This window comes from Ziziphus jujuba, chromosome 4 (assembly GCF_031755915.1).
Source record: "Ziziphus jujuba cultivar Dongzao chromosome 4, ASM3175591v1".
NCBI classification, from domain to species: Eukaryota; Viridiplantae; Streptophyta; class Magnoliopsida; order Rosales; family Rhamnaceae; genus Ziziphus; species Ziziphus jujuba.
The window spans coordinates 28,169,125-28,186,668 of record NC_083382.1 but is presented as its reverse complement, the minus strand read 5'-3'; the positions used below and the strand labels follow the sequence as shown (position 1 = coordinate 28,186,668).

At 31.3% G+C, this 17,544-nt stretch overlaps 3 protein-coding genes and 1 long non-coding RNA gene across 4 annotated transcripts; 2 read left to right on the top strand and 2 right to left on the bottom strand.

The window, feature by feature from the left end:
* Positions 1-1,089: 1,089 nt before the first annotated feature.
* Positions 1,090-3,159, bottom strand: LOC125422174 (uncharacterized). Its single transcript, XM_048472689.2, has 2 exons — positions 1,569-3,159; positions 1,090-1,461 (listed from the first exon to the last, which is right to left on the bottom strand). Exons 1-2 carry the CDS (start codon positions 1,764-1,766, stop codon positions 1,090-1,092), a joined length of 570 nt encoding a protein of 189 aa, XP_048328646.2. The 5' UTR covers positions 1,767-3,159.
* Positions 3,160-3,659: 500 nt separating this feature from the next.
* LOC112491252 (uncharacterized) lies at positions 3,660-6,658 on the bottom strand. Its single transcript, XR_007240565.2, has 3 exons — positions 6,503-6,658; positions 6,300-6,371; positions 3,660-4,414 (listed from the first exon to the last, which is right to left on the bottom strand). It is a non-coding gene; the product is annotated as an uncharacterized LOC112491252 (long non-coding RNA).
* Positions 6,659-10,514: 3,856 nt separating this feature from the next.
* LOC107416275 (protein FAR-RED IMPAIRED RESPONSE 1) lies at positions 10,515-12,815 on the top strand. Its single transcript, XM_016024752.3, has 3 exons — positions 10,515-11,052; positions 11,161-11,757; positions 12,532-12,815. The coding sequence occupies exons 1-3, from the start codon at positions 10,515-10,517 to the stop codon at positions 12,813-12,815; spliced, it is 1,419 nt and encodes a 472-aa protein (XP_015880238.1).
* A 1,391-nt stretch (positions 12,816-14,206) lies between these two features.
* On the top strand, positions 14,207-17,221 carry LOC107416277 (large ribosomal subunit protein eL8y). Its single transcript, XM_016024755.4, has 7 exons — positions 14,207-14,315; positions 14,891-14,938; positions 15,423-15,624; positions 15,824-15,993; positions 16,445-16,573; positions 16,675-16,767; positions 16,883-17,221. The coding sequence occupies exons 1-7, from the start codon at positions 14,313-14,315 to the stop codon at positions 17,012-17,014; spliced, it is 777 nt and encodes a 258-aa protein (XP_015880241.1). The 5' UTR covers positions 14,207-14,312; the 3' UTR covers positions 17,015-17,221.
* Positions 17,222-17,544: the final 323 nt, after the last annotated feature.

Here is a 17,544-nt window from a genome sequence, read left to right as displayed (position 1 = left end):
GTATTTACATATAAAATTTCAATTTTTATTACATCCACAAACTATATTAATTTATAATTTTAAAAATAAATAAAAATTAAATTATAACATAATATTTTATAAATAATAATTCATAAAAAATAAAGATAATTAATGAAATTTTGTAATTGTAATTTTTTCTTTACATTGTAATTAAATTGTTATTTTTTTTTTACACCCACAAATTACTTTTAATATATGGTTTTAAAAACTAATTAAATTGATATTATAATATGTTAAATCATATGTACAAATAAAAAAACATAACATCATATTTAATTAAGAACTTGTTAATAACTACGATTTCACATACTTGTCTGCATACAAATGAATATATTTGAGTTTACACCGATAACTAGTTATATGCTAAATAAATAAAAACACACATTGATAATAATCCAAATAAATAGCCGATTATACAACCATTACGCCACTCATTATTCAAGTTGGCACGTGTATGTGCAGTGGTATGTTGTATTGGATTTGCCTTATTTAGATTCCTCATCATTTGTTCTACATACTCAGCATATGCTATTTCAGCTTCTTCGGTTGTATTATAGACTTGATATAAATTATCCTTAAATCCTTAGACTTGTTGATGACATTCAGGCCAAGAATTATATATCCCTGGTTGTCTACCTTTAAACATAACATAAATTCTTCTCCTTACCATTGAATATTCCTGCATATTATATTAAATTATAACATAATATAATAATATAATTAAATAAAATACCAATGCATTAAATCAATCAAGTACATATTAATACACTAAAACATAACACATGCTTCATAAAAGTGTCCTTACATGCATAATTAGATACCAACATCCATTACCATACCACATATGTCCATAAACAACCATACAACATATGTCCATAAAGTTCAAATATAAGTGTTCCTAAGTATCATCCCCTCATACATAGGCTTAAACATATGATCCACAATGATATTTAGTAATTTAAAAATTTCCTAGCAAATTCAATCTTGCCTGCATCCGTCCTAATAATCTTAAACACCTCAACGTTCGATGAATCCAATCTCATTGCCTTAGAGATTTCAAGATTGTCATTAGCAGAGAAGCGCCATAGCTAAGTATTGTGGATAATTGGCTTCAGATTTATCTAACTTTGCAGCCAATTTATCAAATAATTTCTCTGCTACATTGCCAAACCCGCTCACAATATCATCATCCTTCAATCCAGATTTTCTCTTACCTCTTGATTTGGGTCGGGTGGACGGTTCACTATGTATTTCATTCATAGACATTGGAGAACACATATCATTAAATTGTTCATTTCCACTATCCAAATTCAAATCATTGACCATATCAATTGGAGTTTGTACTCCATGTCCTGCTGCCCGATCCTTTCCAAAAATAGTAGCAAGCCTCTCATACATCGGAAACGGTTTACCTCTCCATGCCTTTGCACTTGGATTACTCTAAAATAAAATAAAAAAACAAACTTTTAATTGTAAACAATAGAAAAAAATACTTCATATATCAAGTTAAAAAATTCAGTGAAAGAAGATGTCTAATGTTTCAAAACCTGCACATATGCTTTCCAAACTTTGTCACTATCAACTTCCACACATTTAAAAGAGTCATTCCATCCGAACCCACTTTTGTTTAGCATATCGTATATTATACCGTATTGTTTCTTCCACTTTTTCAATTTTGACTCACTGTGTGGATTTGCTCGCAACCTCGAATTATGACATATCTCAGCCAATCGCCTCTCAATCATAGTACTTGTGCCAGGCTTGAATGATCATGTGTCACACCGCTGCCCACTAGCTACAACTTCATCTAAAATAAGCAGCAAAGCATTTTCCTCCCTTTTACTCCATATTCATCTAGATTCAACCCCTCGAATATCATCACTGCTACCTCCAACCTCCATTTCTATCGAAATTCACATTTTAATGATTTCAATAATACAATAATAGCAAGCAAATAACAGCAAGCAAACAAGCAACAATCATTCACGGTTGATAATAATGGCACAGAATATATATTGGTTTTCATACAAATGATCTAAGATGTTTAACAAATAGTATAAAATAAAACAATTAGAGAAGCATTAAAGACAACAATCGACCACTAATGACCACAACGACATCTCCACTCATCAAACATTTGCTTAGCTAAATCATCTCTCCAGTGGGTCCATTGGTCCGATGAAGAAATCGATCCTATAAAGTCATCCTCGATACTAACGTCAACATTATCATTCCTATCAAACTCAACTTCCCCAGGATCAATTATCATTTCTCTTCTAATAAGATTATGTATAAGGCAACATGCGGTAATTATCTTGATTTGTGTTGCAATAGGATAGAAAGATGGACTTCTTAAATTGCCCATCGCTTTTTAAGAACCCCAAAATATCTTTCTATGACATTCCTAGCAGATGCATGCTTCATGTTGAAATACTCTTCATGATTTATGGGTGCACAACCATCTCTCCACTCAGAAAGGTGATATATTGTTCCTCTATACGGTGCAAGAAACCCTTCACCATTAGTGTAACCAGCATCCACTAAGTAATAACAACCTAAAAAAAGAAAAAAACATATCTCCTATTAGTGTATGCAATGTTGACTACTACAATGTAAAACTTGAGAATTAGTCTTACCGGTTTGTACTTTTAACCCATTTGGCTTACTTAATGCATCTCGGAGTACTCTTGAATCCGAAACAGAACCTTCCCAACCAGGTAATACAAATATAAATTCCATATTTGGATTACATACACCTAAAACATTTGTGGCTATCTCGTCCTTTCTTGTTCGATATCTTGGTTTATCGTTTTCTGGGACATTCACCTTAATATATGTTTCATCTAAAGCTCCCAAACAATTCTACGTCATTAACAAAGTTACTAACATCAAATAATGTTACAAATAATTGAACTATAATATAAATAACCAAACAATTCCACAAACATACCTTAAATACTTTCCATCTATCATCCAAATAATTATCTGATACAGGTTCTGGTTGTCTTAACAAAGTCTTATGTAAGCACAATACTCCATGCAACACAAAATTGAAATATCTACTAACTGTCTCTCCCGATCTAAAAAATCTAGTGATAATTGTACAGTTCTTTGTATGATGAGCAATTATGTGTAGAAATATACACACTTGCTCTTCCAATGTAACAATGCCATCACTTTTAACATATCCATCCTCGCGTAATAACTAACACAAAGTATCAAATGTTCTTCTATCCATCCTAAATTGACTAATACAATTAACATCATTGTCTAACAGACTATTTAGAAATGACATATGCAATTCTGCATTCCTAGGTAGTTGATTCCTATAACCTCTAGCATGTCACCTTATATATGCTCAGTACATATACATAAACAAAAGCAACATAAATGCCATACAAAAAGACTCTAATTGTGAATCATTTGGAAGCAAAAAGAATGTAGCAACTTTTCTTCGATCCATATGTACTTAAAAAAAATAAAAAGAAAAACAAATAAATCGAAAGCACATTATATTTAAGACACATAATTTATTTTGGATGAAATAGAAACAATTATTTCTGGAACTAAGAAAAGATAAAAGAAACATAATCATTTCCAAACTTTTTTGTTTAATTGATTATGGCAATGAGGTAGAATTAAAGATTAACAAAAAAAATATGAACTTCATATTTAATATTTATTTATATTTATGTTCTACTAATATTTTTCTTAACATTTGTTCATTTGTAATCAAATAATATATTTCATAATTGTTATATTTAATACGTATTTTATATATTTTTATTTGTTTATAACATGTTTTAAATAAATAAGGCATCAATTTCATAACCTCATTTCAATAAAGTGGATCGACTCAATAGGATGTGTTTGATTTGTGTCAGAGAGGCGAATTTTTAGGTGACATGGAATTAGTTTTATTAGGCCAATATATATAGATAGTATATTAATATATAAGGAATTTCATAAGAGTGTTGTACAAGGTACAAACAACTAAATCCAATTTCAAATTAATGGCTCGGGTAGCATGCCAATGGAAAACTTCAACTGTAGCCAAACATCATCAATAGCAATCCAATGGAAAATACCAAATGAGCAAACATGAGAGATTTTTCCAAACATAAACTGTAACCAAACATCATCAATGAAAAGTATTAAATGGAATTATTTTCCACATCCAAGGAACAGAGATAGATTTTCTTCAACAAAATACAAAGAAAAAAGACTTGGCAGGAAAACCAACAAAGAGAAAATTAAAACATTTGATCAACGCCACTTTAAATATACACTTTTCGGCTAACCAAACTTTTTTGGCTGTCAGGGACCGAAGTTTCTCAACCACTCATAAGCTACACTGCCTCGTTGTCCAACCGATCCAAATCACAAGATAAGTCTAAACTACAGAAAAAGAAAGGCATTATTAATAACAGATAAGCTCTAAAGTACATAAAAGAAAAAGGTTGTATGCATAAAAGATAAGCTCAAAAATCATAACAATAATAAATGAACAAAAAAAAAATAAAAAATTTAAACTACAAAGGAAAAGAATATCCATCCTAGGATGTATATATAAGAATCCCAAAAAGTTGCAATGACTATAAGAATCCCAAACACAATCATCTCAACATATCCTAAGCCGCCCACCCACTACAATAACAAATGTCCAGCACTTAAATAAAAGTGCCACCAAACAGTTAACTAAAAGCCACTCAAACACCAAGGTAAACCCCAACTTCATCCTGTGATCCACGTGTCAGCTTAAGCATAATTTAGCATGCTAAAACTTAACAATAATGAAATGTCCTATATGTCACAGGCAGCAGTTTCATTTCAAGCATATTGCACATTTGCACTACAGCATATTATAAGTAATAGCTGAAGGCATGAAGTTTATGTAATTGCTGATGCCACGTTGATGTTATCTTAAATATATATATATATATATATTTCAACAGGGCAGGGCAAGGAAGTAAGAGAAGAGGATGAGGAGGGACACTGGGAGAGAATGTAGAAAAGAAATTAGGCTAAAATAAAGATGGACAAATAATTGAAATTACGAACCTGCTCAGATAATTTTTTCCTTACAACATTACGACTAGAAAACTTGCCTAATGCAACAATTAAACTAGTTTTCCAAACACCTGGGTTACCTTCCAATAGAACTGGAATTTATGAGCAAAATTAAGGGAGTCAAATATTGAGATTCAAGAATATATAAGCAGCAAAATTTTGAGCCAATTGAAACCATAGTATATGTTTTATGAACTGAAATAATATAGTAGTTGACATGAACAAAGAAGTAAAATAAAATCAATGGTTTTCTACTTTTTTTTTTTTTTTCTTTTCCTATCTTCTCTATTTAACTTGAAAATTTGCTCTAAAGGGTAAGGAAAATTGTGGGATCATATAATCTGTAAGGTCGAGATTGGACTTTTTTCTTTTGAGGAATGACCATGATTGGACTACGATGGCCAAAAAACATGTATACAGGTTGAGTAATAATAAACCACAAAGATATCCAAAGTGAGTCATACTGCCATATCTATCTTCTAATAAAGATCAGATAATTTTTTTTTTTTTTGTCCCTTTAAACTTCGAATTATCGGATAAAGTGAATTTAATAAACAAAGATTTTCAAACGAAAGAATTTGCAATCAACTCTATGTTAACAAAGATTAGGCTTATGTGCAACAACTGCATACTTAAAACAAAATTCAACCCCAAATAAACGCAAAGAAAAAAAAAGGAAGCAGAGCAAATGCATAAAAAGAGCAAGCCAATGAGAAATTTGCTTGTGAGAAAGCTTAAGCACTCGAACCCTTTTGGCCTGAGAATCATCAGAGCAACCAATAACGGCTAGTATTCCACACATTTTGGTGGTTCAAAAATGATTCCAATAAAATATGAAAATAATAGTTCCAAGTTGTAGAGCAGTGAGAAAAATAAATGGTTAGAGAAAGAAAGAAGGGATTTTTTAGGGTAATAAAAGAAAAAAAGAAAAAAAGATGGAGAGAAACATGCAACAAAAAATTTGTTAAAATTTGTTCCATAGTAATACAAACTACAAAATTGCCCAAATCGAAAGAACTAACATATTGCAAAAGAGTATATCAAACAAATTTTCCCATACCGTAATAAGCAAAAGACCCATATGTTAGAGAAAAAGGACAGATCTAGTAAGATCGATTTTTATTTCAACAAAAAGGACAAGAAGAAAGGTCAAGGAAGAAGAAGAATCTATAGATTCAGATATGCAGAGATGGAGGGTCCTCACCGACCGTGTCTCTTTCTCCCAGAGATGCAGATGTTCGGCGAGCTCCTTCGACTTTCCACCGCATTCCAATGAGGTCCTTCGGCGAGAGAATAGAGTTATTTTCCAGTTCTAGTCAGATCTACCTTCATTTCAACAAATGACAAGAAGAACAGACAAGGAAGAAGAAGACTCAACAAATACAGAGATGCAGAGATGGAGGGGACTCACCAACCATGTTTTTCTCTCCGAGAGATGCAGATGTCTAGCGAGCTCCTTTGATTTTCCACCAAGTTCCAGCAAGCTCCTTCGGGCGAGAGAGTAGATTAGGCTTTCGTTTCAGTTTGGGATAAGAATGACCCGAGGGGGGAGGGGGAGGACGAGTCAAATGAGTCTCAATCGTTTGGGATTAAATCACTGTTTGGGTTAAATTGTCTCAAACTCAAAATTGCAAACAAAACACTATATTTGGGATACAATCCCATCCAGTCCTGGCTGATCCCATGAACCAAACACACCCAGAAAGTATGTTTAGATTAGGACAACGTAGATTCCATTATATGAGATATTCCCATGCATCTCTAAGATTTGACAGTGAAATGTACTATTCCAAATGCACTTCTTAATTTGTTAATTAATGGTTGTATTTGTAAAATAATTGAAAATTTATTTTCTAATATATTGAGCCCTACATAAAAAATTCCTTCCTTCTTAATGTAGAATATACAGTAATCTTTTGCCTTAAAAAATATTAAATTAAATTTGAAATATTATAATTTCGTGAATAAGAGTTGGTAAACTTTGTATAATTTTTAAGTTCATTGATTCATATAATAATCACTGCAATAAATTGGTTAACTGAGATACTTTTAATGTAATAATTTTCTCTGAACAAATATTTTTTGTTTTTTCACTGAAATTTATTAACCAATCTTTTTCTAGAATACACTTACTATATTAATGGCTAGGCATTACAATTTCTCTATTTATATACGCAATACTATATAAATATTATATTTAAAAAATAACAGAAAAAATCTGTTCATCCTTTAAGCATCTCTCTCTCTCTCTCTCTCTCTCTCTCTCTCTCTCTCTCTTTCTTTGGTTAGTCTTTAGAAAAAAAGGTAAATTTTGTAAATAATTGTAACATAGTTAGTTAAATACGGGATGACAAAAATACATAAACAATATATTTATGTATATAAATCATTTTATTTATTTAAAAATCTGACCATAAAATACATAAAGGGAAATTATAAATTTTGGTATGTGCATAATACGTTATAAATTAAAAAATATGGAACAAAATATGGAGGTATCAAACATATATTAGAATTAATTATTTTTAATATATATGATAAAAATAACTATTAGTAAGATAATAATAATTCAATATATTAACAAATAATAAATAATAAATAATTAAAAGAATAAAATAAAAATAAAAAATATTTTTATACATAATTTTTTATGCTGTCATAAAAAATAATGAAATTATTTTTAAAAAAATACAATTTTTTTCATTTGTATGATACGACAATATGTTTATATATGTATTTTAATTTATTTTTTTTCAAAAAAAAGGCATATATTTTCGTACATATTGATTTCAATATTTTTTATTAAATTTGCTAACATAAAGATCCTTTTTTATTATTAGCGCTTGGGGATAGTCGGTGTCATAAGTAGATACATGAATGAAACGCATAGCTTATGCACCGAAACATTCAACCGCACAAAATGTCTCAGTCATCGACCGTTACATACACATTCTCTCATCTTTGCTTTATAAAATACTCTTATTTGCTCCAATTCCAATATGTTTTTACCACATATCCGCCATGACTAAAGCAGGTTTTTATTTTGTTTTATTTTATTTTATTTCAAATTTTAGAAAAATTCCATTTAGGTCTCTTGTGGTTTACCCTAATTATAAGTTTCGAGTATGATTTTAAAATTTCATCACTTAATTCTCTTTGTTTTTCATAATATATCAAATTAGATTTTTTTTTCATAATATATCAAAATAGATTTATATTTCAATTTTACCAATATTAAGAAAGAGGGTAAAATTTAGTATTTATGATTGAATAATATTCAAATACAATTTTAATCTTTTAACTATCAAAATTAATTGGTAAAAAAAAAATAAATGATTTTTTAAAAATAAAAGTTGACATTTAATTAAAATAAAATTGAAGGGTAAGGGTGAGTACGAATTTATCCAAATCGATGAAATCAATCAAATCGAATTGATTTGGTTTATGCTTTAATATTATTTAGTTAAATATATTAATAATACTAAATTAAAATAAGAAAAAATAATAAATATTTTTTTAAAAGAATATTAAAAAGTAATAATTTTGACCAAATTGAACAAGTTGAACTAAGCATGTTTTAGTTTCTCACCATGATTCCATTTAGTTTGCTTTGGAAAAAACGTAAAACATCGATTGAATCAAGCTGACATCCTACCATGGGAGAAAATCTTGGGTACCACGATGGTACCACGTCATATTATACCACGTCAATACATTTATTGCCACATGTCACCTTTTTATTTTCAAATATTAAAATTTTGAAAAAGCTTTCTGCATGTTCTAGAAGAACGGCGGTTTGTGTTCCAATTTAAGTTTCTCCTCCAGAAAATAAAGTTTGGCTCATGAAAAAGCGTGTTTTAAAAAAATGGATTCATTTACCCATTGTTAGCTAGCTATGTTTTAGCGTGAAAGTCTCTTCTTCCAAAATCATCTTGCATCTTCCTTTAACTTGACTTAGGTATTATGCATTCTTCCATTTCTCTTTGGGCATCTTCCAAAACTATCTCATACTATCATTCAATCAACCTGGAAGGTATGATAATATCACTACTCATATAGAATCTTCATTTATATAACCTCCACTGCTTCATTTATGTTTCTTTATTTTAAGTTTTTACTTTTTAAATATTGGATATGCTTTAGGACCTTTGAATTCAAACACCTTTCTTATGTTCATTTTTTTAGCTAAATTGTAAACGATACACTCATTATATCCAATAGTTGTAAGCTTTTTTTTTTTTTTTTAAATATTTAGTTAGGGATGTTGTTTTAATCTGATTTATGTTCCTACATTATAAATCATGTCTATGCATTTTATATAGGATGGATGAGTTTATTGGAGGGATAGATGATGGTGAAGGAAGTGGCAATATACACCACGATGATACTGTCATTTGGACTACAATAAAGGTAGAGCTCATATATGTTACTTTTTAATATTTAATTGATATTATTCTTGTGATAATTAATTTTTTTCTATCATGTGTGATTTATATAATTAATTCAAATATTCAAAATTTTGTACGAAATATACTTTTTTTTTATCATTTTTTACAGGGAGGATTGATGAAAAAGAACTTGATGATGAAGAACTAAAATTGGGAATTGAGGTCTTTTCTGAAGAAGAAGCTTATAATTTATGCAACATGTATGCTTTGAGAAAAGGTTTTAGTATTCGCAAAAGCACCATTCGAAGAGATGCACAAAGGAATATACGACAACGAGAGTTTTTGTGCTCAAAACAAGGACTTCAACATGATGGAGACTTAGGTGAAGTGAAAAAATTAAGAAGATTAGAGACAATGACAGGTTGTAAGGCTTTAATTTGATTCACTATGGATAACAGTATATGGAAAATTACCTATCTTAACCTACAACACAACCATGAGTTTGCTAATTTTGAAGAAAAACAATTTTTGAGATCAGGACGAAGAATACCATAAAGGCATGCATAGGTTATCAGTTCTATGGTTGATGCCGGTATAAGAGCAACAAGATCATATTCATACTTAGCAAATGAAGTTGGTGGCGCTGAAAATGTTGGGTTCACTAAGAAAGATTGCCAGAACTTCTTACAAAAAAGGAAGGAAAAAGTGATAGAAGGAGGGGATGGACAAAGTTTGATAAATCATTTTAAGCATAAGCAAGCTGAAGATCCTAATTTTTTTTACACTGTACAAGTAGATCAACAAAATCGGATGACTAATTTTTTTTGGCGAGATGGTAGATCAAAATTGGATTATGAGTGCTTTGGAGATGTTGTTTGTTTTGACACTACCTTTCGAACCAACAAATATAATTTAATTTGTGCCCCGTTTGTTGGAGTCAATCATCATTGGAAAAATGTTCTATTTGGTTGTGCATTTTTATTGGACGAAAGCATCGACTCATTTGTTTGGTTGTTTGAAACATTTTTAGAAGCAATGGGAAATAAACAACCAAAGACTATCTTTATGGATGAAGATAGATCAATGGCAAGTGCAATTGAAGTTGCACTTCCAAAAGCATGCCATCGGTTATGTACTTGGCATATTGCTAAAAATGCTACTATACATCTTGCTAGCTATTATGGTAATCCAGAGTTCAAGAAGCATTTCAACAAATGCTTTCATGGTTGTTACAATGAAGTTGAATTTCAAGCTGCATGGGATGACATGATTTTGAAATTCAATCTTGATAGTCATCCATGGCTAAAAAAGCTTTATGCACTTCGGCAAAAATGGTGTCAAGCTTTTAGCTTAGATACATTCTCAGCGAATATTAAATCCACCCAAAGAAGTGAGAGCACAAATAATGTCTTCCACCAAATTTCCACGAAAACTATGGATCTTGTGGATTTTGTACACCATTATGAGAATAAAATAGAAGAAATGCGACTAGCTGAGTTGGAAGAAGACTTCCATTGCAAGAATGGCATGCCTCATCTCAGAGTAAAGAGTGGAATTTTTAAGCATGCAGCCAGTGAGTATACAATGAAAATATTTTCATTTTTTTAACAAGAGCTTATAAGTTGTTTTGGAGTGAGGATGACTGAAATTAGTAACAATGGTATTGATTATATTTATGAAGCATTTGAAGAAGGTTGCAAAAGGATCTTTAAAGTTCAGTTTAGCTCTCTTACTTCTACAGTTTCATGTTCATGTAAATTATTTGAATCAATGGGATTATTGTGCTGTCATGCTCTTAAAGTGCTAGATTCAAAAAATTTTACATGTATACCTGAACAATACATAATGAAGAGATGGAGCAAAGGAGCAAAAAAGGGAATTGTGGCTAGTTATGATTTGTCTGACTCACTTGATAAAGAGAAGAAATCTGCACAATCATTGCATTTGAGTGAGTTGATGCATCAAGGAAATTTTGTTTTTAGTGTAGGTTCCCTAAGTGATTTGGGAACAAAGATCGTCAAACAAAAGTTAATGGAAGCCATGAAGATACTTGAAAATGATGAGGAAACTGCAAATGTGATGGGAAACTTGAACAAAAAAGATAACCAGATAAATAATAATGTGTCATCCAATGAGTGTCCGGTGCTTAATCCCCCAATAATAAGAGCTAAAGGTGTGACAAATGCTCGAATAAAAAATAGCTTGGAGAAGAGGAAAAAGAAAAGTGCAAAAGTTGGGAGTTCATCTCAATCTTCAAGGCCTAATACTATGAGTTTTGGTAATTTCATTTTATTACTCGCTTTGATGATTTAGTAGGTATTAATTCTTTGTTAGTTTAATATACACACACATACACACACACACACACACATATATATATATATATATATATTTGCAGGGAGAAACAATCAAGGGATAACTAGTGACGAATTTCAAGCACCCACTAATACTCCAAGTCAATTGCCAACATTTCATCCATTCGGTGTAATTATTATAAAATTTATTTTTGAATTTTTTTCCAAATATTAGTTAAACCTATTTAATTTTTTATTTTTTCTTTTTCTTTTTTTTATTTTATTTTAGAAAACTTCAAATTGGCATGTTGAACATCCTAACCTTCTCTTTATAAGAATGCTTTCAACAACAGATCAAATGCCTTACTTAACTCAGGTATTTATGGGAATTGAATGTATGTATGTTTACATCGTCAAATAGTTCCATATATTATAGAATCATCCATAATGTTAGCTACTATAACATAATTAATTTAAATGATAATGTTGATGTTATTGTGTTGTAGGATCCACATTTCTATGGTGTTCATCATTTTCATGGACAAAAAGATTGAAATTGATCGAAGTTATGCTTGAGGACGTGTTGCTGCAAACAAATTTGTTTTTGATGTACTTAGTGCTTATTTAGATGTTTTCATACTACAGAGGTTGTATGGTATCAACTGCTAGATGTAACACATCCATACTGAGTACTTACACTGAAGCTTTTATTCTTTTGGTTTGAAAGTTTATAGTTAATTTATAAGCTATTGTTATAGCTTTCCTCAACTGTCCCTTTGTGATGGAGGTGCAGAAACACAATAACAGTTTGATGGAGGTGCAGAAACACAACAACGGCAGCACGATATACAGAAACATGCCAACAGCAGCAGCACGGCAGCAATACAGCAACACCAGCAGCACGGCAGCACCAGCAGCAACACAGAAGCACCAACAGCACGGCAGCACCAGCATCAATACAGCAGCACCAGCAGCAACAATGGCAGCAGCAGCAGCAGTAACAGCAAGCTCAAAGAAGCAACAACTTCAGCATGAACAGTAACAGCTGCTAAAACAGGGGAGAACAAAGTGCTACAGTACCAGCCAAATATAACCCAGTTTAAATTTTGTTGCTGTTAGCTTGCATGTGTCAAGGTTTACATGAACCAAAGTACCAACAAACCAAAAACACACCGTTTTAATCTTTCTAGATAATTGTTTAAAGTGCATCGTTTTCATCCTTTCGATTTATATACTTCATTCCTTTGTGCACCTCTTCGAATGGTGGCTTTATATATGAATGCTAAAACCTTTCCTTAAAGCATACATGTTACATAAATTATATGCTTCTTCTTTGAAAAATACCTTAATTAATTCCCAATTTTAATTCCTCATCAATTTCTTTTTCATCAATCTTTCTTGTAAAAATAATAAAAAAGAAATATATTTCATATAAAATTTTTAATATTTGAATTAATTACATAAGTTATATATATAAATATTAAAAATTAACATATATGAGCTTTGCCTTTAGTGTAGTACAAAATGACATTATCATCTTGGTATATATTGCTGCCACCATCATCTATCTCTCCAATAAACTCATCCATTTGTATAATTGAATAATAGTGTGAGATAGTTTTAGAAGAAACCCGAAGAGAAATGAAGAATGCATAGTATCTAAGTCAAGCTGAAGAATAACTTCTCTTAGAGAAGCCAACTAAGCTCCAGAAAAATCGTATTTGCCAAACCAAAAATGTTATTGCTCTTTCTGGGTTAAATGACTTGCAAGATAATTTTGAAAGAAGAGCCGGACACTTCCACGCTAAAATATAGCTAGCTAACAATGGGTAAATGAATCTATTTTTTTTAAGCACGCTTTTTCATGAGCCAAACTTTATTTTCTGGAGGAGAAACTTAAATTGGAACACAAACCGCCGTTCTTCTAGAACATGCAAAAAGCCTTTTCAAAATTTTAATATTTGAAAATAAAATATGACATGTGGCAATAAATATATTGACGTGGTATAATATGATGTGGTACCACCGTAGTACCCAAGATTTTCTCCTACCATGGAGAAAAACTTCAGTGTATCAGTGGTAACTTCCAATGCATTGTTGACATATATTAAAAGAGAATCCTACTATTATTCTCTATCATCATTTAAAATATTAAATATTAAAACATTAAATATGGAGAGAAAAAATATAAAATATAAAAAATAATAGTAAAATATTTTTTTAAGAAACTTCCCCTTAAATCTATGAAGAGAGAAAATTAACTCTTCTTTTTTTTTTAATTGGAAAAAAAAAAGAAAAAATAGAGAAAATTCAAAAAAATTAAGAAAAAATTCAAAAGGCATAAATGTAAATTCGACATACAGAAGCAAACGCAACAAAGAAAAAATTCAGGGGATTTTTTTCTAATTAGGTAAAAATATGAGGACTTGTTTGCAAACTAAATGGAACTTGGGGATTTAGGGCTCCGTGTCAGCGAGTTAAAGTCCTGGAGTAGTAACTCTTGCTTCTTTCTTTGCGGCCTCCATTTGAATATCCGATCATGGTAATTTCCCGATTTCATATTTCATTCGCTTTGTCAATTATTTTATGTTAATTTGTATTCAATTCATTTCTAACACTGAATTTTGAAGTTAGTTTGCATAATAGATTGTTACTCTGTGTTCTGTATCTATAAACGACGAGCTATATCTTTTTTTTAAAAAAAGGAAGTGTTTTTTGAGAGAGTTAAGAGATTGTCGTATTTTATTTGTGGAAATGTTAAAAGTTTAGATCCTTGGCGTTACGAATGTCTGATTCCTTCTTTGAAATTTGATTCACAAATTCCATGTTCCCAATAAATCCAAAACACTTAAATGGATATGTAGTTTTACAAATTAAGATAAAAGGGTTCTTTAAATTTTGTAATTTAAACCCAAACCAAAAAAAAAAAAAAAAAAAAAAAAAAGGGGGTCTTTCTAATATATGCATAAACAAGTTCTTTTGCTTATAAGTGGAGAGGCAATATTTTAACAGTTTTTTTTACTGAAAGATGATATAATTGTTTAGGTTGATTTGGAATGGTATTTGAACTTTATCCCTTTTGGGTTTTGTTTCTTTGACTTTTTCTGACTTTTATAGGCTCCCAAAAAAGGTGGGAAGGCCACTGTTGCTGCAAAGAAGCGTCCCGTAAGTAATACTCTCTCTCACACGCACACAAACATCCTACTTAAAATGTATGTTATTGATACATTTCAAGGTTGTTTACTTGCGAATATTATACTTGTTTTTTGCTTGACATTGTGTTGGGGTGCTTATCAATTTGAGCGATATAGTGTTTCTGATTCTGAATTTTAATGTCATGTGAGCTGTTTCTGAAGTATTTATGTGTTGTTGTTGTATATCCTTTAAATGTGTTAAAAGAGCTGAAGTTATTAGTTGCCTTTCTTTAGTGGAATTGATAGAATCTTTCCCTCGTTGTTTTTGTTTTAACATGGTACTTTATTATGCTTTTAAATTTGTCGTTGTGGTGTATATGCTTTTTCAAATACTTGTAATTTTGTATTTGTTAATGTTTTACATGTTACTCTTTTTTGGTTTGTAGTTTGTAGTTGCAGAATGTCTGCTTTTTCACATAGTAGTAATTTTTTTAATCTGCTTTGTATGATTACAGGAAAAGGTTGTAAACCCCTTGTTTGAGAAGAGAACAAAGCAATTTGGTATTGGTGGTGCACTGCCACCAAAGAAGGATTTGACTAGATTCGTCAAATGGCCTCATGTTGTTCAAATTCAGAGAAAAAGGAGGATTCTCAAGCAGCGTTTGAAGGTTCCTCCAGCTATTAATCAGTTCACAAAAACGCTTGACAAGAACACTGGTGATTATTACATCTTTTTACTGTTTAAGGTCTTCTACATCTGTAATAATTCATATAAACAGTGACACTGTTTTCTTCAGCAGTATATAAGTGCTGCACTGATAAATTTTAGAGTTGTAACCAATCATGTGTCTGAGTTATACAGAGATAAATACATCTGGAAATGTGGTATTTGACTTCTTGTTCTATTGTGTTGCAGCTACAAATCTTTTCAAGTTATTGCTTAAATATAGACCTGAGGACAAGGCTGCTAAGAAAGAAAGACTTCTGAAAAGAGCACAAGCTGAAGCTGATGGGAAGAGTGTAGAGACAAAGAAACCCATCGTTGTGAAATATGGGCTTAATCATGTTACCTACCTCATTGAGCAGGTCTTGATATATTGGCTAGTATATACCTTATTATGTCAGCTCTAATAAAGTTCTTGGATAAGAGTAGTTCATGATTTGCATAATGAGGTATATTTAGTATTAGCTTTCCAAGTTTGGTGTTTCAGCTTGGTGCAAATTAAAACTTACCTATGCCTGTCTCCTTTTAGCACCTTAGTTTATTTGATAAATATGAATATTTTAGCTGTGATTTTGGTACCCATCTTCGTTTCAATTACTTGTTCTATACTTTGAGAAACAGAAGAATTCCATATGGGTACAACTCTTAAATGAAGTAAAAAAAATAAATAAAAATAAAAAATGCTATCTTTGTTCTCTAATAGAGCATAGAGCACACACTAATATGATTTTGCTTTGGATGACTCCATTTTGAATGGCATGCAATGGCATTGTAGTTGTGCGTCTTCTAAAGGGAGTTTATTTTTTCATGCAGAACAAGGCACAGTTAGTGATCATTGCACATGATGTTGACCCAATTGAGCTTGTTGTTTGGTTACCTGCTTTATGCCGAAAAATGGAGGTCCCATATGCAATTGTGAAGGGCAAGTCGCGGCTTGGAGCAGTAAGTTTTGAACATTTTTTTTCCCCTTTAAATATAGAACAACTTACAATTTTTGAAGGTTTGAATACTGACTCCTTACACCTTTTGGGGAATTTTAATAGATTGTCCATAAGAAGACAGCTGCAGCTTTGTGCCTCACTTCAGTTAAGAATGAAGATAAGTTGGAGTTTAGTAGGATTCTGGAGGCAGTTAAGGTAATGATCTTTAAACAACAGTAACACTAGATGTAGACAGTCTATTTAATTTAGACATTAATGCTAAGTTCTGTTGTAATGCTCAATTCTTGTCTTCTCTTTTGTTAAATTTCAGGCTAACTTTAATGACAAGTATGAGGAGCACCGTAAGAAATGGGGAGGTGGCATCATGGGTTCCAAATCCCTGGCCAAGACCAAAGCAAGGGAGAGAGTATTGGCTAAGGAGGCTGCCCAAAGAATGTCTTGAACTCCCAACATTGAAGTAGAAAGATCTATGCATTTGTTTTTGTTTTAGATGCTATTTCAGACAGTATTGGTAGCTTGGATCTTCGCTGTTATAAGCGTGTGTTGTCTTGACCAATGTTCATTTCATATAAATTATTTTTAGTAATAGTATGTTTGATTGGAGAAATGATATTTAATCTTCTTAAAATACGCTGAGATTGATGCCTGATTTATTTTGCGTTGGTCACGCCGGTTAACACTTACAATCATCTTTGATCACATCTGGATTCTGTGCATATGATTGAATATTCTAGCTACTTTTGTTGCTATTGGCACTTTTTCGAAAGTGGGTTTGCCTGAAGAGGCAGGAAAAACACAAAGTGGGTCTACCTGATTGAGGCAGGAAAAAAAAACAAAGTGGGTTGACTCGTAGTCAGCTGTGTACAATATGATATAGGGCGTAAATTTAGTTTACTTGCTGAGATGAATTGAAATCGCTGAGATGATTTAGCAATTTTATATGCACTGTCTTGAGAAGTGTATGAAGTCTAA

Bases quoted from the DNA above. Each gene is read 5' to 3' on its own strand.
- LOC107416275 (XM_016024752.3), top strand. From the start codon at position 10,515: ATGGGAAATAAACAACCAAAGACTATCTTTATGGATGAAGATAGATCA. The intron at 11,053-11,160 runs GTGAGTATACAA...ATATTTATGAAG, and splicing joins AATTTTTAAGCATGCAGCCA to CATTTGAAGAAGGTTGCAAA. The intron at 11,758-12,531 runs GTAATTTCATTT...CTATTGTTATAG, and splicing joins GCCTAATACTATGAGTTTTG to CTTTCCTCAACTGTCCCTTT.
- LOC107416277 (XM_016024755.4), top strand. The intron at 14,939-15,422 runs GTAAGTAATACT...GTATGATTACAG, and splicing joins TTGCTGCAAAGAAGCGTCCC to GAAAAGGTTGTAAACCCCTT. The intron at 16,574-16,674 runs GTAAGTTTTGAA...GAATTTTAATAG, and splicing joins GCAAGTCGCGGCTTGGAGCA to ATTGTCCATAAGAAGACAGC.
- LOC125422174 (XM_048472689.2), bottom strand. From the start codon at position 1,766: ATGATTGAGAGGCGATTGGCTGAGATATGTCATAATTCGAGGTTGCGA. The intron at 1,462-1,568 runs GTTTTGAAACAT...ATTTTATTTTAG, and splicing joins TTTGGAAAGCATATGTGCAG to AGTAATCCAAGTGCAAAGGC.